The 22161-nt window shown below is 47.3% G+C and overlaps 1 protein-coding gene across 9 annotated transcripts in view; it reads left to right on the top strand.

Moving 5' to 3' along the window:
- Positions 1 to 22161, top strand: part of ARHGAP1 (Rho GTPase activating protein 1) — a 27845-nt gene extending 5684 nt beyond the window's left edge. For 7 of the 9 annotated variants that reach the window (XM_075030816.1, XM_075030815.1, XM_075030809.1 and 4 more), the window contains 11 exons: positions 668 to 760; positions 11460 to 11547; positions 11788 to 11919; positions 12419 to 12505; positions 13128 to 13226; positions 13951 to 14058; positions 15276 to 15352; positions 15749 to 15826; positions 16374 to 16502; positions 16681 to 16784; positions 17478 to 21481. In XM_075030816.1, coding sequence (XP_074886917.1) covers positions 668 to 760; positions 11460 to 11547; positions 11788 to 11919; positions 12419 to 12505; positions 13128 to 13226; positions 13951 to 14058; positions 15276 to 15352; positions 15749 to 15826; positions 16374 to 16502; positions 16681 to 16784; positions 17478 to 17657 — 1175 coding nt within the window. In that variant the 3' untranslated portion in view covers positions 17658 to 21481. The other 2 variants (XR_012650798.1, XM_075030817.1) reach the window with 2 other exon arrangements.

The following is a 22161-nucleotide window of genomic DNA, read 5'->3' as shown; positions in this document are numbered from 1 at the left end:
CCACACCCAAGTGAATTAGCCCTGCCATTGAACAGCACTAAAAAGCTTAGAGCCAGCTGATGTAAACATATTCTTCTCAGTCCTGTGGGTGGCTGCACTTTGGTGCTGACAGAACAGACATGCTGTAAGTCCTTGAGTGTCCTCTGTTATGGTCTCTTGCAAGATAGTTTGGCCTTCCTGAGTGGAAGGGTCTTGAGCTTCCATGTGGGAGGCAGGGCTGGAGATCTGAGTTGTTGCTCTGAAATCCTGTGCTATGGACTGCTGCCCAAAGAGGTCAGGGAAATTAGCTCAGGGGCATATAGGACGGCCATCCATCAAGGGACGATGTTAAGATCCTCCTGCTCTAAAAAGCCATGATGGTGCCCTTGGCACTTGGGTTTTGGTCTTTGCGAATGTTTGTGACACACCTGAACAGTCATTTTTGAGAGGGTGTGCAGTCTGAGGGAGATGTATAGACCTCATAGGATTGACAGGTCTCTTTTGAAGTCATTGCTGCTCTTGCCCACTCAGAATTTCAAAGGTGGGTTTCCAAGGTGGACAGGTGCATACCTTAGTCCCTCCCATGTTGAAGAGCCATTTTTTTCTCATCCCTCTATCTCTAGTGTACCCCTCGCCAAGGTGCTCCAGATCCCTTCTCCTAAGTGCTTGTTCCTTGTGTTTTGTGCAGAGGACTCCAAAGGCTCCCCGGAGCCTGTCACTCACCTGCAGTGGGATGATCCCTACTATGATATCGCACGGCACCACATTGTGGAAGTAGCAGGTAGTGATATTTCTGTTTTCTCCTTTGATGTCTTTGCAGCTGGGCTGAGGAAGGGTCTTTCTAATGGGTTTGTGGGGGCACCTGCTATATGCCAGGCCCAAGTGGCAATGACAGCTGGCATTGTAAAGAGGAGCACCAAACTTCTTGAATGTTTGCAATATGTGTAATTTTCTTGTTGACCTTGGTTAAACTTGCATTCCTTCTTGGCTCTTACTGTCTTGATTATATTATTAGGAGGACTCGGTTGCTTTTGCTGAATTGTTTTAGATGTGGCACTTGACTACATCCTGAGCACAAGATGTGGGTTTTGCATGATAATGCCACAGAAATTATCTAGTTACAGCAGTACTGTTGCAAGGTCCTCAGCTGACTGAGTAATCCACAGTAGGTCTGGCAGCTCTCTTACATCCAAATGGCCAGAGCTTGCCATCCTGTCCAGAAACAACATCTACAGAAATCTGAAATAGAGGGAATACGCCCATGGCACACTGCAAGGAAAGGCTTGACCCTTCAGTCACAAGCATTCGGATTTTTTCTGTGTGGTTGTCTTATCCATATTATTTTAATTACACTAACCCTTGGTGATTTACTGATGGGACTTCCATAAGAAAGAGTTTTGGGGGTAGTTTTTAGGTTGCTGTGGTAAGTCTGAGGAAAGGGTAATCCCAGTTTGTCTTGTGTTCCTTGTTTTTTAAAAAAAAAAAGCACCTCTTCAGCCTGTTGTGACTTGATTCACACTTCCTCCTTGATTACCTGTAGCCACCTCCTACCCCTCCTATTGCCATTTCTCTGTGCCTTGGTGCCTGCCCCACAAGTGAATTTGCAGTGAAGCAGAGGCGCAAGCTGGAGTCCCCTCTGATTCAGGGTTGTTCTGCAGTGAGGGTTTGACCACAGAGGGAAGATTCACAGGCACTTACCTTGGTAAGAGTTGTCCTGACATCATTCTTCTCTGGGCTGTCCTCTAGAATGAGCTTTCTTTCTCCTAACCTCTCATGTTACATCTTTTGGGGAACAAAATGATAATGGCACACTCAACACTTTGTTGTTCTTTGTCTTCTGTGTGCCTCTGGCTGCTCGGGTTGACAGACCAGGTGTTTAGCATTTGGGCCATTACGTCTTGTAGATTTGCCACAAGTGCTTTCATTTGCAAATGTGTTACTAACCTTCTTTTCCGTGGGGCTGGAGTTTCAGGACTGGGGTTAATAGAGTTCTGCACCCTGGCCTCCCTGCTGCTGAAACTGGGAAGGGACAGATGTGTGGGCTCCACCGTTTCAGTGAATATAGCTCTAATATTTGGAATGCAAATGGCAGAGGTAACTGGTGTTTCTGGACTCTGGGAGCTGGTGAGTTAAATGATACTGTTGCTTGCTTCAGACAAAGCTTCAGACCAAGTGCTTAGCAGAGAGTTTAGATCAGAGACATTGATAAGACTGGAATGTCAGCCCAAACCAAGGATGTACTTTGTGTGCTGCCTTCTGACGTAAGCACCAGTCTTTCTGCGGGATTTCTGTATCGAGGTAACATTTTTTTTTTCCCAAGCTCTCTGAATGAAGTATCACTCCAGCGGAGGTGTGTCTCAATGGCTGTTGGAATGCAGCCATTTGACACGTTGTCTAGGATAGCAAATGAAGAATTCTTTAACTTCCTGAAAGGATTTTGGGGTGGTATGATAGCTGACTGGGAGGCGTGCCTGCATTCTGAAAGAGATCTCTTCCCTGTCGTGGTTTAAACTTGTGTTTCTAGTGAGCTCTCTGTCCCTGTTTCTGTACAGTGCAGAAGCAGCTCGGAGAAGCTTCTGTTGTTGGCTGGTCCTGGCCAATTTTCACCGGTAGCTGGTTTATCTGAAAGCCTGTGATGGTCCCACACACAGAACGTGCTGCAGTGCCTTTCTTGGCATTGAAAGAGCTAGTCACAGAGCTCCAGATAGCAGATGTGCTGCTCCATAGTTTTGAGACTCGCTGTGTCTCATCTCCTGAAAGCAAGATTTATGAAGTTGATCAAAGGGGCCTGAGTTGTAATCTGGGATCTGGGGTGAAGCTGTTTGTTCAGTTTTCTTGGTCAATAATTAATAACGTTAACTGTTTGGAGAATCAGACAGGGTAATGTTCTCTGGGCTGTTGTTGGAGGCAAACAATTCAGGAAAATCTGGAAAAATCCTATTAGAAGTAGCCTGGAGAATCAAAATCTCACTGGAAGATTAATATGAAACTGTTTGGATCTGACTACTGACAAGTTGTGCTTCTCGGCAACTTCAGGTGCAATAAATGCTCGCCAGGCTGAGCCTGAAACAAAATAGCTCCACGCCCAGTTGTCTTCTAAATATTAGCAAATGGCAGCAGACCAAGGGTAGTTTTGTTCATTCTGCTGATTTATGAGCTTTCTCTCCCATGTCCTTCCCTTTTCTGCACTTCAGAGCAGAAAGCATATGGCTAACTCTGTTCCTGCCTTCCCTGAAATATATTCTGGGACGATGATGCTATTTTGAGACAAAAGCAGAAGACTGGTTCCCATCCTTGGGCTGAACTACATGATCCCAGGGTTATCCTGTGTGGTCAGAAAAGTAATTGCTCCTTGCAGGATGGGTGCATGGTGTTAATAACTTACTAAAAGCCCATTTTTGATGACAAAATTTAGTGCACTCGTTTTCTATCTGACCTTAATTTCTGATGCAGTTCAAGGCATGCTGGGTTTGAATATCCTGGCTATCTGGCGTAAAGAGGGAAAATAATATTGAAAAACATTTTGCAGAATTTACTAGAAAAACAAGGGGCTTGGTTTTGTTTTTCACTTACAAATAGTGCAGCAGTTTCATGGAGACTCTCCTTTGTGCCCTATGCTCCTGTCTCTTCTGGGGGGACTGGGATCTTCCTGGAAGAGGCTGTCCATGGGGAAGGAGCAGGCATGTCATTGCTGTCCTATGTGGTGGTGTGTCACAGGAAGATGGCAGCAAAAGGCATCCAGGTCACAGTTCTGAGGGAATACCATAGCATTGTTATGAATCGGAATATTTTCGTTTTGGGAAACCTTCTTTCGGTTCTGGGATTCAGTGCTTTTCTGAAGGAAAGAGATGATACTCTGCCTGTCCTTTCAGACCTGCCTTAATGTACGTACGTGGCTCTGGAGATGTCTCTGTGTGGTTGTGCTCTTCTTGACTCCGAGTTCCTCTTTTTGTGAGCATTGTAGCAGAGAAATTCATCTTTGCACGTGGCTAGAATTTGGAGCAGAAGCGGCTTGATTTCACTGCACAAACCACTTCTGCAAAGTGTGGTTTTTTTCCTTGCACACATTACATAGCGTTCGGAGGAGATGCAGGCTTCTGGTTGAAGGCTGTTGAGGAACTGTCCCAAATTTCTGTTATGTTTAAGAGTTTCTGTATCGTCCTGCTAATTCTTATATGGCAAAGGTGCTGCTTCCATCTCCTTTGGGCATGAGGCAGACTAGGGTGACATAATCTCGGCCTTGAATTTCAGCAGAGGCTGAATTGCAAGAACATGGCAGGTAGTTAATAACAGTCTGAAGGAGGTCTCTGGAGGTGGCGGTGCCTGCTGGAAACACAGGGCTGTGTGGGAAGAGCAGGGCTCTTGACAGCTCACTGGCAATGTGTTCCCTCCTCGTTCTGCCCAGTCCGAAATAACCAGTCTCACCTTTGTGGTTAATATGCAAACCTATAGCTATGAGGTGCATCAGTGTTCCCATTTTACACAATAATTGCCTTTTCCCTTTTGGAATAAGAAAACTGGGGCTTAACATAGGATTGGCTTATGAATTTTCTGCTGCTGTAGAGGCTAGAAGTTGATGTAGCGCTTGTCAGGAGAGTGGCCATCACTATTTACTTCAGCTATGTAGTCCCTGTCTGATGACTTTAAAGCTTTGATGAAGCTCAGAGCATGTTTCTGCTAGTTTTTGTGGGAAATCTGCCTCACACCATTAATTGGCAGTCTGTAGGGCTGCCCTGGCAGAGGAGTCGTCATGCTAGTGTGTCTAAGACCTGCGACTGAAGTGGGAGAGCAAGGCGGAGAGCTGGGGATGTACCTTCTTGAGTATTACTAGATTGAAACTGCAGTTTCAACAGTTATCTTCTTTTCAATGGTGAATCTGGTACCAAACCTACATGAAAAGCAATGCAGCTGGCTGTCGGCTGCAGGTGCCAAAGTTGTAACTAGTGCTGATGATTTGCTGTTGCTGTCAGTGATTGACATGGGGAGGTTAAATCAATCTTTGAGCACCAGTAGCTGTTGTTTCACAACGCAGGCAAAAGTAGAAGTTGCAGGCAAAACTTGGGTTGAAATTATGTTGCTGTGTGTCTTTGGTGGCTAATGGGGCTCAGCAAAGGCCTCTGGTAGGAAGGGTCCTTTTCCCTTTCAGTATGGTAGATTATTATCGGCTCCATTAATACAGGGTGCCTGCATTTCTGCTGCTTTTGGATGTAGTTTCTGGCTTTGACTTTTTTTTTTTTCCCGTAAAAGAGGATTTGTATGTTTTGGAATGATGAGTTGCTTCTGTAGAATTGGCCCATCCAAAGCAAGACGAGCTTGTGCGCCATGTTTTGACATGCAAGATCAAGGGAGTGGAGAGTTTCTAAGGGATTCTAAGTTTCTAAGGGAGACCAAGGGAATGGAGAATTTCTTTCTAGAGCCCTGCACTGCTCAGGCTCCTGTCTTGATAGGCCCATGTGCGTCTGTTGCATACATAGCTGTGGGAGTGATGGAAAGGGACTGGGCATAGCAATAAATACCTTCATAGACCCCTCCCTGCCCAGAGAAACCTTTTTTCTTTTTCCTAACTAGCAGTTTATTTTTTTTTTATCAGAATCTACTAATTTTTTTTTAAAGCTATGGGTGTGTTGAAGTTCTAAATTGTCCTCATCTTCAGCTTATTAGTGAAATTTAGCTTCTTGCAAAACAGTCTGTTGGATGTGTTATTCATATGGCATGATGCCATTCTCTATACACTTAGTTGTTCAAAGGATCCTGACATTCAGAATTAGTTGTGTTTAACCCTTTTAAAAGTGGCAGTATGGCAGTTGCCATTTTGGTGGTAGGGGAAGTGTAACAGTAAGGGCCAGAAACTTGACTATGATTATACAGAATTAGTTGCAAATTCAAGAAAGACATTCAGGAATCATGGGTTGCTATTACCCCCTCTAATTGTTAGCTAAGGTTGCTGTGGAGAGGAGATTGGGGGAAAGATGGAGTAGAAGGAGCCTGACTGCTGCAAGACAACAGCGAAATGCATCCCAGCGGCAATCTGGCTAGACTCTGAGACTTTATACTCAAGATTACTTTCTGGGAAAGGGTGCGAAGCTTGGCTTGCTTTAACTTTGTTTCTGTTCCTCCAGACCAGGGTGCACTTGATGGGGCCCAACCAGGTAGGTAGATTTTTTGTGGCACTAACATTTGGTACTGTAGCTGTAGATCATGGTATTCCTTTAGCATGACCGTGGCCTGTAGCTGGACTGTCTCAGGGGAGCCCAAACTTTGCTCAGCCTTAGGCTGCACTGGCAACTTTTCAGGAGTCCAAAGGCTGCACAAAATTATGTTCCGAGGGCTGGACCTCTGCCTCAGGCACAGCAGAATCATCTGAGCCAAATTTTGTGTGTGGGCTTTACTTTGGGGCTCTTGGGTCTCAGTATAAATCCTGTTCCTCTTCTGTCATGGTGGTGGCCTGCTTGGACCAGTTCAGTTGGAACTCAGATTTACCTCCTTGTCACGTGTGCTTTGGAAGTTCATCCTGGGATTGCTTCTTGTTCCTTCATATGATCTGCTGCTGTGCTCACGTGCTAAGCAGCTGGCGCTTAAACTGGATTCTCCAACTGAAAATAACTGTCACCTATTTCTTCTCCATTTGGCTGCAGAGATGTGTTTTGGTAATTTGTTCCTCATTCTAGCCTGAAGCTGTGCTAGACTGCTCAGTGCTTGCTGAGCATTTGTTAATACTCTCTAGACATCAGTCCCAAGCCTTAGGAATTTGGCTGCTGATGCTTTCACACTTCTCAATGTAGATGAAAACTTCTTTTGGTGTGAAATTCTTTCTGCTGTTTCTGAGCAGCAGGCCAAGACCTTCGCATAGTCCATGGAAATGCTGATCCTCACTGCCTCATTAGGTGGGCTCTTCTTCCCCCTTTGCCATATGCTCAGGCATCCTCCCATATTGCATTCTTTATCTGACATTTGTATCAGAGCTGTAGTCACTTGATAAGGGTTTACGATTCTGGCAGTGTTTGGATGTTGGGAATATCTAGGTGGAAGATGGCATGTATTAAAATACTTCTACTTTGAGCTCCTTACCTTCTTTTCCTGAGGGGCTAAATCCACTTCGGAATTCAGCAGACAACTAAAATCTACTATGCTTGAACACTGCCCAGCTGTGTCATAAGCTTGGCAGGAACCTGAAATTACATTAGAGAAGATTTTTACTGACAGTGGCTCTGATAAACATCCTAAGCTTTGTGAAACTTGTGTAGTACTGTTCCAGAATTCTGTAGTGGTGACCTCTCCTTGACCCTGAACTCTGTTAACTTTGCTGTTTTACCAATAACACTAGCTTTTGGTGGCAAGTTTTATCTGTCTGCATTCTCTCAGTATCAAAGTACCAGGATATTCCCATTTGAATCTTTCATTGAGGTGGGTCCCTCAGCCAAGGGTACCTGATGAAGGTAGGAATGAATGAGCTGGGTGTCTGGACTGCAGTTACGCTGCCAGTGAGTAGTATGACAGCCTCCAATCATGGCATAAAGGTTAACAGATATATTTCTGGGGAAATACCTAGAAATACTTAGCATGATTTGCAGGTCAAGTGTATATTTTCTGTGTTGGCTGTACAGATTCATTTAATAGAGTCTCCCGCCTCAGGATAGTGCTACCTTGATATGAATTTCTGCTCTGATATGTTTGTATTGCTGCAGGTTTCAATGTGAAACATTAGCCTCAGTATTTAAACTTCAGCCTTTTTATAAGTATGGTCCTGCACTGATGGCTTGGAACCACAGCAATGATATTCCTTGCTCCTTGTCTCAAAAGTGCACTGGAAACGATGCTCTTCGGGTGAGAGGAAAAACTGAGTTTGGGCCTTAAAAGCACCATAACAATGTTCAGGAGAATTATCATGTCCATCAGTGCTACAAGTTAGTATCTCTTTAGATGAGCAGCTGTCTTGACTGGAGAGGCTTTGCATATTGGCTACTGTCTTTTTTTTTTTTTTTTTTTAAACAACAAAGAGCATCTGAATTACCTCCTATAGGGAAGTAGTTTAATTCCAGTGTAGATTGAAAATATTTTTGAAGTACGAACTTACAAAGGTATGCACGTTGTTGGGGTGTTCTGTGAGTACTGATGGTATATAATTGTTTCTGTTTTTGGTTTGTTGTTAACTATTGAGCGTTCCTCATCTGGGAGAGGTAGGAGACAACCTGAAAAGCTGAGTGATTACTTCATGGTCTATAGTTGTATTCAATGGAAATGTTAGCTATTTGCAATTGCAAACAAGGGCTGAAAACCTACATACATAAGATTAATATCGCAAACAGGAAAGCAAACAGTACAAGGGATGGAGCATCTGGGAAAGATCAAACACCATAAAAACTTGTTCAGTTGGAGGCAGAGAGGCCACCTGCAGGCAGTTTCCTCCAACAGCCAGGAATGCATGGAATGGGCTTTAAGTTCTTGTTTATAACTTGGAACAACTGACTGTTCAGCTTTGACGCTGAATTTTTAATTTTGTCATGTCTGGAGGAACCAGACTGATCTGATATATGTCAGGTGGAAACAAGATTGGCAGTTGGTTGTTTTGAAAGTGTCTGTGTTAACAGGCTGAGCTCAGTGTGGTGAAACTGGAGTGAAACCCAGAACTCGGTAATGGGCGTGCTGGTTCCTGTGTAGGTCTCATGCGTAAATTCATTCTGATTTGGAAGGCAAAATGGACCACTCCTTTTTCAGTCATCCAGGGGACTATAGCTTATCTTCTGGTGTACTTGACCCTGGAAATTAACCAGGGGAAACATGGCTGGCATCTCCCCTTTGGCAGAATCATGGATTGTCTGTTTTCTTTACCAGCGATCCCAGACCTTTTCACCAAGGCTATATAAGGAACAAGATTCTAGACTTTACATAGGCCCTGCTGTGGGCTTTCACGTCATTCCAGAGGAAGGTGTTTTAAGCTATGTGGTTCCTGACTTGTCACTTGTCAGGTCTGGAAATTAGTGCCCAGGAGTCTGAGCTGAGTGTGTGGCCACCCAGAACATCACATGAGCATGGTGCTATACTGCAGTTCTTCACAACCAAGGCCTGCCTTGATCAAGCTTGCAATCTTCTTCTGGCCCTCAGACCATCCACTCTGGTGTGAAATGCAGCCTCTCAGTTAACTGAAGATAGCACCCATTCTGACTTTAGTACAGAGCTATGATCTGCAAAGATCTGTAGTCTTTCTGACCGTTCTCTTTCATCACTACAAAACTCAGCGGATTCTCAGATGCTACCATCTTCTTGCTGCTCTGTGCAGGCAGGACCCTTTGTCTTCCAGATAGAGACATATGAGTGGCTCAAGACCAGTGGGAAGAGTCACAATATGCCATATTCCCTGCCCAGGACTTTGTAGCCTGCACCTTTGTTTTATAGACAGCTTATGTGCATTAGACCCAGCCCTAAAGCTCACAGCAAGCTACCAAGAAACTCTGGGCTAGGCAGAGAGTGGGCTACCGTGGGATATGCAATGTGATGTTGGTCTTGTGGCCTGGCTGTGACTGTACCTGGTTGTTCCAGATGAGCCTTGCATCACTCTCTCCTAGTCCTGCATTCTGGGTCATGCGTCCTCCCTAATTGCCCCTTACCTCCGCATGTGTATGTCAATGTGATGGCCTATGCCACCCCTTTCCTGGTCTGTACCTAGTGCTGCCTCAGTGTCCCTAGCTTTTGTAGAGGTTCTGGCTTGTGTGCATCAGTAAATTCTGTCTCTTGTGTTGTCTGGTGAGTGACTCGAAAATGGGACTTGCGAGGGAAAAATATAAGTGAACAAGTAGCAAGAGAATCTATTCTTCTGGCCAGGAAGGGGGTAAAAGAGTGTTAGTGGCATCTTAATGTCACGGCTGGCGTATGTGAGTTCTCTGGCTGCCATTTGCAGCACTAAGTGGTCATCTGTTACTAGCAGGCAGTGTTCCCAGAAACCTCAGGTTTGCTGTTCTGGGGTTCAGTTTGAGATCTCAGTTGCTGCACAGTGAGTGTAACCAAGCGGTAGCTGAGGGCCAGAGCCCATACAAAGGTGAGAAAATGGCTGCATGCTCTGAATATTGTAAATCAGTGTGGGGAAAAGGATATATTTCAAGAGGAATGATGTATTGCAGGGCTGTCCCGCATAAATAGCGATCCTTGCTGCTTTTCTGTGCTGTGGTCTGTATGAGATGGTTGTGCCGTGGGGGTGGAAGGAGGGTGGTGTTGAGTATAACCTCAGTAGCCCCTTCCACTGCTCTGTGCTCCTTCTGCTTGACAAGAAAACATAGCTCTTGGAGCAAGGTGAATAGCAAGAAAGATGGGAAGATTTTAACCCTTCACACTAAAGGAACCATTTCATCTCCACTGGTGCTAAAAAGCAAGTAATCCTTATGGAAATGGATTGGGTGTTGTGTCTGGGAGAGAACCAGACTTTCCCTCAAACTCTGTGTGTCCGAAAGATTTGTGACCTGGTTCTTACTTACCTAATCTCTCAATCCCCCTAGTATGTCTACTAAGCTTGTCCATGCCCATCTGCTCAGGTTTTGTTCACAGGGCTGAGATCTCTGCTGGCAGAAGTCCACTGACCTATGAAGACTTGCTTTGGAGAAAACTTGGCTGCTTGTCTCTGAAGCCTCAAGTGGTGGCTGAGAGTGCCCTCCCCAAGATGAGGGTGCTTTATGGGTTATTTGGCTCCAGTGTGATGGGGACTGTTTTCTGCTGTTTTTTCACATAGAATGCTTTGTTGTGCTGCACTTTAAAGCTCCATCCAGTTCAGATTGGAAAAATATCTCTGTGGATGGAAAATCTAGGAAGCGGTGAACAGCTTGTTCTGCAATCCCCCTGGAGAATCCAGCAGCCCTACTTGGTCCTTCTGTAGAAGAGGCTTATGATGATGCTTGCTTCTCATCTCTGGGATGTGGCTGGGACTGCCCTGTTTCTAGGAATATCTTGGTTTCCAGGGTATGAAATGACTTTGTTCTGTGTGCAGGACTAAACTTCAGGTGAAGCATGAAACAAATGCACCAGACCACAAGCAGTTAGTCTGGGACTGTGTGCAGGTCGGAAGGAGTGGTGGTTGTGCCTGTGAGGGGCAGTTTTCCCTGTGTCTCCCTGGGCACATGTGCATCAGGAGCAGTGCCCAGGGACAGCCGTTGCAGGATTAATGCTCTTGAGTGCTCTGTTCTGTACCTCAGGCCTCCATCCCTATGTGTCCTGAGGCATCCTGGCTGCCAATCCTTCCTTTTCTTTCAGGGCTGCAGCATGGACTCTATTTTCCACTTGCGTTGTTGACTTACCTGGCCCTTGGTGTTCGGGTTTCTGATTCCATACTAGGCCCATGGTAACTCTGCTGAAAATCAGGTTTAGCTTTCCTGGCAGTTGTGGCAATCCAGACTTCTGCCTTGTTATGGCAGTTTCCCATTCTCTGTTTACCCCTTGCTGCCAAGAGCACAATGTAGTCCTTAAACTCCCTGTAATCTCTGGCATTTCATCTGCAGGTGATGACAAATACGGAAGGAAAGTCATTTTGTTCAGTGCCTGCCGGATGCCCCCAAGTCATCAACTTGATCATGTGAAACTGCTGGGGTGAGTAGCATCGTAGGAGGCTGCTGTTAACTTCTTAAGCCTGACATAATTCCCAGGTGCTGGATTCCTGGGGCCAGATCTATCTGCAGTAACTTCTTTAGCTGGACACATCCTCCCAAAGTGCTTACCTCCATTGCTGGGGATGCAAATCCTCTGTTATGGCACACAAAATGAGTCCCAAAGGGAGGAAGAGCCTCTGTGGCAGAGCATGAAGCAAGTTCAGCAGTTGTCTCTTCTCAGGTACCTGAAATTCACGCTGGACCAGTATGTGGAGAGTGATTACACACTGGTGTACCTGCACCATGGCCTGACCAGTGAGAACAAGCCATCCCTGAGCTGGCTGCGGGATGCCTACAGGGAATTTGATCGCAAGTGAGTAAGGCTGCAGCAAGCAAGGATATAACATGCTGTTCTGTAGCCTAACACAGAAGATCTTCCCCAGGCCCCCCATGTAGCTTGGTGATCATAATTTACTGTCACTTATTTCTGCTGCTTATTGAGGTGAGTTGTTGTTTAATGCAGGCTGAATCCATGGGATAAACAGCTCCTTCTGTAGTTACATCCTTTAGGCCAACAGGCAAGCAGCAAAACCAGGACCAGGGCAAGTGTGTCAGCCACATGGTGTAATTGTTGCTTCTTGACGAGGCTGCTCACTGCTTCTTGGTGAATCTTGGAATACAGTAGAGCGTGCCCTTAGGCTGCTGAGTAGCCTGACACAGCTACGAAGCATGGGAGAGCAGAGGCCGTGGGTGCTGGCAAGTGGTGAGGCTCGGTGCAAAAGGAATGGAGCACCCAGGGTGCCTTAATCTTGTGGAAAGGTTGGCTCCTCTGCTTAACGTGCAGCTCATCCTTACTTAGCTTCTCTTGGCAGGTACAAGAAGAATATCAAAGCCTTGTATATTGTGCACCCAACCATGTTCATCAAGACCCTGCTGATTCTCTTCAAGCCTCTGATCAGGTAGGAAGCGCTATAGGAGGCTCACCCACATCCTCAGACTGCAGGGGAATAATGGGGCATTCTCAGTGGGGTACAAGATGAGCGCAGGCTGCCAAGCCTACCCTGAAGTCTCTCACCCTATGCTATCTTCTCCTATTTCTGAGCTCAGAAATATTCAGACACAAGAAGTACTGCTTTGGGAACCTACAGAGTTTGCAGTTCTGTGCTGCTCCCTTTTTATCCAGCTAAGTAGAAGTAAAGTGTTGCAGGCTCTGCTAATAACGAAAAAGGAAGTGAGAGTCAGTCCAAATTATACTTAATTCATTGTGTTCATGCTGAAATTCTAACTCTGTAAAATAATTGAAAACAAAACCTGCTGCTGAAATTAGGAAGGAGAAATCTAGCGTTTTAGGAAGCCTGCTGCTGCTAGGGCTTCTAACATGAGTTGGAAAGTCTTGGCATCTCCTGGTAAAATATATGGAGCTGGAGAGCTATGTGGGTGACATCTCTGCTGCTCAGCCATACCTGCCGCTTTGCCCCATTGATGTCTTTTGCAGACCCCTGCTCTCCTTGCCTGTGAAAAGTCCATTCTGATACTGAATTTCCTGATTCCTCACATACCTACTTTTCTCTTGTTTTTCAGCTTTAAGTTTGGACGAAAGATTTTTTATGTGAACTTCCTTAGTGAGCTGGAGGAGTATGTGAAGCTGGAACAGTTGGGGATCCCAAGCCAAGTGCTGAAGTGAGAATGCTGCCTGTCTCCTATTTGCTTAGGGCTCTGTGAGGGGAGACTTTTCTGGAGGAATGGCAAGGGGAGGAAGAGATTGTTCCATTCAGGCAGTGGTTTTGGAGGGAGTGGTGACAAATTGACTGTTGTTTCTCTCCATGCTCTTCTCTGTGTGTCCTTAGCCCCAGTGCCCAGTTCTGTCCTCGAGTTAAAAATCCTCCTCCAGTGGAGCACCAATCCTGCCTCTCCCACTCACCCCTCAGGGGCTTTCTGCAAGGTGCTGACCTTAACACTGACCTGGAGCTTGTGGTGTGCATCTGCTGCATCTGGGCACCTGCTTTGCTCACTCTGCACAGTTCAGCTTGTCTTTGGGGCTTCCCAAAGTTGCCACAATCTCGGTCCTACCAGATTGATTCCCTGTCCCTAACACATACATGCAACTGTCTCATCACAAGCAGTGCTGTCCTGGCCTCCTGCCCATGCTGTCTGTCATTCTCAACTACTCCAGCTTCTGATTCCAGATAGATACTCCTTTCTCCCTGCTTTTTTCTGGCAACCAGATGTTTGTTCTTGTTGCCCCTATGCTCCAGAGTTGCCTGTCCCGTTTTTGCATAGGTGGAATCAACCATGCTAGGCCCGAGCTGTTACCACTGGCTGTGCAGTGGGTCAAGTGTAGCGCTGGGTTTGTGCTCTTTCTGGGAGGTGGAGTGGCTCTTTACTAGTCTGTGTTTTGCTACAGGTATGATGAATATCTGAGATCTCTGCAGAAACCTTCACAAGTGCCCCAGAAGCCAACACCCCCGCGCCCACCACTGCCAAACCAGCAGTTTGGAGTCTCGCTCCAGCAGTGAGTATCTCTGGATTGTGTTGCTTTTGCCCTGACTTGCTTGATATGAGGTCACTGTATTTACAACTGAACAGCAGCAAAAATGGCTGTAAAATTTCTTGCAGTTCAGACTACCTACAAAGCTTTAATCATTCTTCTGAGGAACTCTGCACTCATGTCCAGATCCTGACTGACTCAGTTCAGTTCCACCCTCTTGATTCCCTGGCTAGATTGTATCTAAATGAGGATAAGATTTTTTTCTGCAACTAAGGGTCACTAGGGGAGGAGGAAAATAAGGGCCATGGGGATGGCTTTATGCCACTAGAAACTTCCTTTAAGCAAAGCAAGTCTGTAGGAGGCTGATGGAGGTGTCTTTAGGGCTATGCTATTTTGATTGAGCAGTGCTGCAGATCTGTTACTTATTTTGTTCCATATCATAAATTCTATTTTTAAAGCACTTCTCACCCTTGTACTGATTCCCATCCCCCCCATTCCTGCACGGTGACACAGGCAAACACAAACACTGGCAAGGGCTAGTGATACTGGCTAAGCATTGCAAGTATTTTTAACTTTGAGTGTGATTTTTGCCTTCTCGGCAAATGAGGAGGAGCCAGTACTGTGTGGCCAGACAGATCCTCTGAAGCAATCTGGGAGCACATTCCCCAACTTCAACACAACATTTCCAAATGTAACTCCCATGATGCTTGTTAGTAGCCTGCGAGGGGTGAACAGCTCCATGCTATGAAGTGGTATAGTCAATCCCATGTGAGGGTGGCAGCAAACACCTCGGCATCACTAGGTCTTCCCTGACAGCCATTGGGTTGATATATCTTCCATTACAGAAGTGGGGAGGGTAAACTTACCCCATATATATTTCTCTCGTGTGTCAGCTTTCTGCCCTTGCTCTTTTATGGGGAAGTAAAAAGGAAGCTTAATCCTTTTCACCTGATTCATAACTAGCAGCCTTGCCTTCTGGGAACCCCTTTGCCCTGGCATCTACAGGCTATGATTTTTACAGAAGAGAAGTATTCCTGTGGTGTAGTAATGAGCTCATACTTGCTCCAGTGAATGATGTAGATAATGGGTGAAGAGGAGAGAAGGCTGGAATAATGGACGAACCAGGGACTGGGATAGCAAAATCCTATGTGGTAGAGCTTGTGGGGGCATCTTCAAGATTCAGGGGCTGCATGCAGGGCAGGGAGGACGAGTCATTTTTAAACTCTTGTCTCTTCCCACAGTCTCAGGGAGAAGAACCCTGATCAGTCTCCTGTTCCTCTGGTGGTCAGAGACACCATTGCTCATTTGCAGGAGCATGGTAAGTGTTCAGGGGAAGGTGCAGCCCCTCTTAATTCCATGTCAGTGGTCTCTCCTCCACCTAAGTTCCCATCCAGAGTGTGGTAAGATAAAGAAGAACAGCAGTCTAGAATAAGGTGTAAAGGCCTGAACTAGGTGAGTTAGCTTTCAAGAGAGATTGTGCAGGGCTTAGGAGGCCTCTTTCTTCCAGTTGTCCATACTGCCCCATGTATAAGAGCAGCAAACTGCTCGTTGTGTCCTTTGCCTGGTAGCAGAAGCAGAAAGAATTGCCATACTGTAAAAAAGGGACTTGCTGACATCTGTCTGAATGCCCCACAGCATGGATTTGTGATTAAGACCAGCATTTTTAGAGACTCACATGACTGATCTTTCTTCTCCACCTGTTCTCACTTCACAGCTCTTGCTACAGAGGGGATTTTCCGGAGATCAGCAAATACACAGGTTGTCAGGGAGGTGCAGCAAAAATACAACATGGGTAAGTACCCAAACTCAGCAGAGCCCCTCTCATTCCTGAACTACTACTGTCCAACTGGAATTGTGTTGGAACTAGTCTATCATGGCTCCTGTCCTTCTCTGATAGGCCTCTAGGTGAGGCCCCACCAGGGTATGGCCTGAGTTGCAAGGGAAAAGCATCTGACACTTCTGCTGCGTGGAAAGCATGTTGCTTCCCACTGATGTTCCTCTTGCTGCCTTTTTCCTTCCTGAAAATTTCCCTGTTTCTCGGGGTGGGATATACCATCTTGGTCTGGTTATACTGGAGGGACTGGAGATGACCAGGAAGAAACTTGGTCATCTGTTGCATTTGATGACTTCTAAAGATGTAGTGCTGGATTCAGCAGTGCTTTGCATATGCTTTTGGGACATGTTTTTCCACTCTGCTAGAAGATGTTTTGCTTCAGTACCCTCTCTGTCTTCTTTAAAATACTGCTTCCCTAGTTCTGGACTCTGACCACTATGTACCATTCTTTGGAGGAGGTCCTACTTTGGTCAGTGAGCACTGAGTCTCTGCTCTACTTTCTCAGGTGTGCCTGTAGATTTCCAGCAGTATGAAGATGTCCACCTCCCTGCTGTGATTCTCAAGACCTTCTTGAGGGAGCTACCTGAGCCCCTCCTCACTTTTGGCCTCTACAGCCACGTTGTCAGCTTCCAGAGTGAGTTGTAACAAGAGTGTGCTACTCCTTGAATGTTGCACTGGCCAAGGGCAAAGATATCTTTTGCAGGGGGGGCAGTTCTGCGTGGGATACCCTGTGACTGCAAACAGGGCTTTCATCAAGGTGGGTGCTGAGGATTCCTCATGGACTTGCTTGTCCTGTCTCTCTTGATTTTTAGGTGTAGAAGAGGTGAATCGTGTGGATGTTGTTCGCAAAACACTCCAGACTCTGCCAGAAGAAAACTACGAAGTGCTCCGTTTACTGACAGCCTTTCTGGTGCAGGTGAGCTGCTCCGAAGGTGGGCAGTCATATTCTAGTTCAGTTGTCAGTGCCTTGCATCAGCTTTTTGACTGCCTGCTCCCTCTTTGCCTTTGAGAGGCAATAAGTCTAAAGCTAGGAAATTGCCTTTCTTTACCTTATGTTCTTGTTATACAGAGATCAAGAATGATCATGATGAATTAGCCTAAGCAGTTGCTTCTCATAACTCTGAGAAGTGCAGGCAGGCAGTAAGCCCGTGTGGTCTGTACTACGGAGGCTGGAAGCTCCCCAGGGTGGAGGTACAACTGCAAAATATCTGAATAGAAGATTAGACTAGAAGAGAGGTCTCAGATCCGCCCTACAGATCTTTCTGCTGCCAGGGCAGCCACTGCAAGGCTATTCTAGCAAGAGGGAAGATCATTTTGGTTTGAGTGGTGATCTGGACTGTGGAGATACTGGCCGACAGTGCTGTTAGTCCTATTGTTATGGTATGGCGTGGTGGTTAATCCGTAGTGGCAAATGGCAAGATGCTGCTCCTCACCTCCTGAATGCTGGATGTCATGTGTGTTCCCCCCAGCTGCCTTCTGGCACTGGGCCTTCAGCTTCTCTCCTCCCATTTGCCCTTGGGAGTCTGTCAGCTCTGGCTTTGGGGAGGGTAGAGGGCAGCTGCTGTATTGTTCTGTAGGATTCACAATGGTCTCTTTCCTTCCCACGTAGGTCTCTGCTCACAGTGACAGAAACAAGATGACAAACACCAACCTGGCAGTTGTGTTTGGCCCAAATCTGCTGTGGGCCAAAGATGTAGCCATCACACTAAAAGCCATCAACCCCATCAATACCTTTACCAAGTTCCTGCTGGACCACCAGAAGGAGCTCTTTGAGGATGTGGAGGCCTGAATCCAGGCCAGCCCACACCAGCACACTGTGCCCACCTTCCACCTTCTTTCCCACCTTGTCTTGGAGCTGTGACCAAGCTGTCTCCAGCGCAAAGGGACCATTGATCCTCTGGGTGATGAGCAGAGCGAGGGCTGTGGAGATGGTGGAGAAAGTGTGTACGTAAGCAAGCAGGAGACCTGCTGCTCCGGATGGGGAGGGGAGCTGGTCTCCCAGCTGCCGAGAGTGGAGTCCTAACCCACCTGCCAGTCTGTGCAGCTCCTCCAGGGCTCATCACCAGTCTGCTGCCCTATCAGATGACCTGCCTTCCTTTCCTCCTTCCCTCACGTGCAGTTTTTCTGCCCTCCTGGTCCCTTCCTCAGCAAAGATCTTCTTTCTTTAAGCTCCCAATAGCCTCAGCTCCCCCCCCTCGCCTCAGCTGGGCTGTCTGGGCTAGGGCAGGCTTGCTGGGTTTTGTGGCAGAGATGTTCTTGCTGCGAGTGCCATCTCTCAGCACTGGATGTGCATTCTGCCTTTCCCCAGAGGCACCTAAAGCAGGGAAGGGAGCCAGGCAGCCCATGTGCTTCAGGTAGCAGCTTGTCCTGCACTTGCAAACACCCACTCCAGACCCCATGCTTTTGGCAGGCAAGTGAAGGACAGGCTCACGGCACATGGGCTGTATTACCTGTCAGACTCCAATACAAGGAAGCTGAATTAGCCCAGACCCCTCTGGGATCACCAACTCCAGATACTAGTCCGTGTTTGCTGGGGTGTAGTGGGTGAAGTGCCTCCCATAGTTACCCACCTCGGGCGTGTTTGTCCCTCCAGCAGCATTTCCAGCCCGGCTGGGAAGGTTCATGCCAGACCTGGCTGTGCGGGGAGGGAGAGGTTGGCTGGGGCTCTTTGACAGCTGGTGAGCCTGGGTGGCAGGGAGCCAGTGCCCCAGTGGCACTGAACCGCTGAATGCTAAGAGGATCACTGCCTTTCCCTGTGGCAGCAGCACAAGGCCTTTTACTCCTCTGTCAGGCATGTGTATCTGTGCTGACTGGCACAGACCGCCTTGGTTAGTTGTCTTTTTGAGTAGACCTTTCCCCAGCACGTGAGAGCATGGCCTTTAGGGAAGGTCTAGGGACTGGGGCTAACACTCACCCTGGAGTGCATCAGGCCTGGGTTATGAATTTCTGTCCAGGTGCTGAGTGCTCATGTGCCAAAGCTGTGAGGGAACAGCTATTCCATGCCAAGGGCCTTTGCCCCATCTCCTCCTCGGTTCATTCCTTCCTTCCATGCTACCTTGGAAGCCTGGTTAGATGCATCCTGTGTGCTCTGGGCACGGCTGGTGAGATCGGGTTGTCTGCAAAGCAGGCTCAGGGCGGGGTGAGCCTGGCCGAAAGCAGCTGCAATACTGTTAGGGCATCACTGTTGGTTTTGGGTTGCAGCATTCCCGTTACCTGAGCTAAAAGAGATCCCTCTCCTTAGCCTGGGCCTGGCAGGGTGTTAGCAGGGAGCTTCTAGCCTTAGTTCACTGGTGTGTTTTTATCTTTTTAACTTGTGCCCTGCATGCCTGGGCCAGGTCTCCCTGCTGCATCTGGCCACAGGGACAAATCTTTTGGACCAAGCAGGACTAATTTTTAAAAAGCTACTGGATGCTAAATAGAATTTGCTTTTTCATAATATTTTAGTCTGGCTTTAACACTGACCAAAGGCTGGTGCCCCAGTTGTAATCAAAATAAGTGACATCTGCTGCAGGAATTATGGAAGTTGCTTTTTCTGCTAAGCTCTGGAATGGGGATGGGTGCAAACATAGGCAGCTCTGCAGGGCAGCACAGGTCCAGCCAGCTGGCTCGGAGGAGGCACACCAACACGTGGGTGGGAACAGTGAGCATTACTAAGGCTGGAGCAAGAGATATTGTAGGAGAGGGCTGGCTCTGATCCCTTCTAGATACTGGGGGACTTTGCCCTGTGGAGGCTACAAGGCTGCCTAGTCTCCCACTGCCAAGAGTAGGAGTCTTCCCTGTTTGGCCAGGTTATGAATTGTTTCAGCCTGAACAATTCACAGCAGTAACCAAATAAATGTTTTGGAGGTAGGGATAGTCAGCTCCTAATTCACCTGTGATCTCTGCTACAGTAAGTTAGCAGGGCTGATGTGCTGTGGAGGAGTAATCTCCTGGGATGGACAGTGTGGAGAGAGGTGTACTTGTCCCAGTGTTTGTTTTAAGAGGGAAGGCTTTCTGGACAGCCCGGGAGGAGCATGGAGGCTGAGGGAGCCCATTGCAGCCCCTTTTTCCCTGCAGGTACCCCGCTCTGTGTAGGCTTTGGTATGGGGGAAGACTTGGTGCTCTGACTCTATCTGCAGCTGACACTGGCCTTGCTTATATCCCCCTAGAGAAAAGGCAAACGCAGCTAACTTCTCCTGGGACAAACAAACCCAAGGTTGGCAACTTGGAATGGGAAGTGCCTGTGTGTCAGGGCACGAGGCCTTGGCTCCCTGGGGAGGGTGGCACGTTCCAGCCCTGCAGAGCAGCAAGGACTGTTCCCTGTCCTGTAGCGAGAGGAGCAGTGCTGGGGGTGAGCAGGGATTGCTGCAAGTGTCCGTGTTCTGGCTGGAGTTTGGTGGGTGCTTTTTTTTTTGGCCTTTTTTTTTTTTTTTTTTTTAGTAAATTCTTGAACTAATGTTTCCTTTTTTAGCAAAATGGAGACTGGTGCATCCCCTGCAGGCAGGGATAAAAGCCTGCTCCAGTTCAGTGCCTGCAGGGAGCAGATTTGGAGGGTGTTCAGGAAGCTGCTACTGCTCATGGTGGGAAAATGCAAATCCTGGAAGGGACCCAGTGTAAATATCCCCTTTTCTCTGCTGCTCCTCGTGCTGGAGCTGCTGGGAGCCCTGGAGCAGGCACAGTAACCAGGGTTGCTTTGCTTCTGCAGTCTGCTCTCCTGAATGCCTTGTACTGAAATATCCCTCCTGTGACTTGAGCAAGGAACTGGCCTGCGCCTGCCTGCAGCCCAGGGAGTTAAATTCCCCCCTTGCCTGGTCAGCCTCCTCACACAGGCAGGGTGCTGGCTGGGCTGGGTTTCACTGCCCTGTATAGGTGGGGGGCTGTATCTGATTAGGGCGCTGGTCTTTGTCGGTTTTCTCCTTGCTGTAGAGCTGCCCAAGGGTCTCTTCCCTGCCTCGTCTTTCAGGTTAGCTATTAGCGATTTCTCCCTGTGGGGGTACTTGCTCCACTTCAACTTTCTGCTTTTTTAGCACCTAGACCATTCCCCTCTGCTAAGCCTCCTGCTGTCTTAACGGCCTCTGATCACTCCCTGCTCCCTGGCCCAAGCTATGTCCTGACACCAGAGCTTTTGTGTGGTGCAGGGGGGCTGGGGCCATCTGGATGCCTTGTGGCAATTTTTGCTAATTTGAGAGAGCCGAGGGCCCTTTTGGTCCCTCTTTCCTCTTCTATGCGCAGGGGCTCCTGCGCAAAATTTTTGGCTTTGCTTTTGTTGCTCGTGTTCACTGTTTTCTTTTCTGTTGATGTTCATCAGGTGCAGGGCTGGGGTTTTCATGGTTCACATTGTTTATTTCCTTCTAATCTGCACCAATCTTATATTTCACAGTTTGCACTTTTTGTATTTCAATAAAAGTAAAAATGTAATCCCAGATACAGGTGTGTCTGTCACGTGGCAGCAGCTGTGGCACATCTACAAGAGAGAAGTAAGGCTGGCTATGCTGCCAACCACAACCATGCGGAGAGGGAGGAAAGTGAGTATGAAATGCTTCCTATGTGAGTTAACTCTGGGAAGAAATACTAGTTTGCAGGAGCCTCGGGCTGGAAACAGAATTAAAACAAAAATGAAGTACCGCAAGTTTGGCTCTTTCCTGAACAGGGCTGGGCTTCCGTGTTACCGTCTCCCTGTCATGATGAGCGATCCACCTAGGATTGCCCTTTCCCAGAGGCGGACCCAGGCAGCTGCACAGGTTGTGGTATCACCAGGTGCCAAGTGGGAGCCACCTGCAAGCTCCCCAGTTAGGATTAGCTGGCTAAGTTTATACTGTGGCCAGGTGATATGTGCAGCAGAGGCCTGCATGTTCTCATCTCGACTTACATGGATCACTAACTCCTCGATGTGTGAGAAGAGAACAGAGCACTGGAGCTAAAAGCATCACCATCCGGCAGTAGCTTGAGCCCTGGCTACTGGCCTTGTCATCTGGATGATGTGTTAATGCTGATGTTAACACCTGCATCTCTAAAACTGTGCTGCTTTTCAGTTTTTATTACTGATAAGCCATCCAGCTAAGGGCTTCCCAGTGTTGCCAATTCTCCTTCCACGTGTTGATGTTATTCAGCGTGACTTGTGACAAGCTGTCAGCCATATACCAGAAGGCAGAGGTATTTTTGGCATCTGTTCACAGGTAATACTTTGCATATGGTCCTTGTACTCTGATTTATTAATTTATTTGCCTGCTGTAACTTACTGGACAGTACTCCAGTTCTAGAGTTGAGGGGTTTACTAATTATTTCTCTGGGGCTTTTTCATGTGGATGGTGCTT

The sequence above is a fragment of the Buteo buteo genome, chromosome 6, assembly GCF_964188355.1.
Source record: "Buteo buteo chromosome 6, bButBut1.hap1.1, whole genome shotgun sequence".
NCBI classification, from domain to species: Eukaryota; Metazoa; Chordata; class Aves; order Accipitriformes; family Accipitridae; genus Buteo; species Buteo buteo.
Note: the sequence above shows the minus strand (reverse complement) of the source record. Positions and strands in the feature narration are given on the sequence as shown.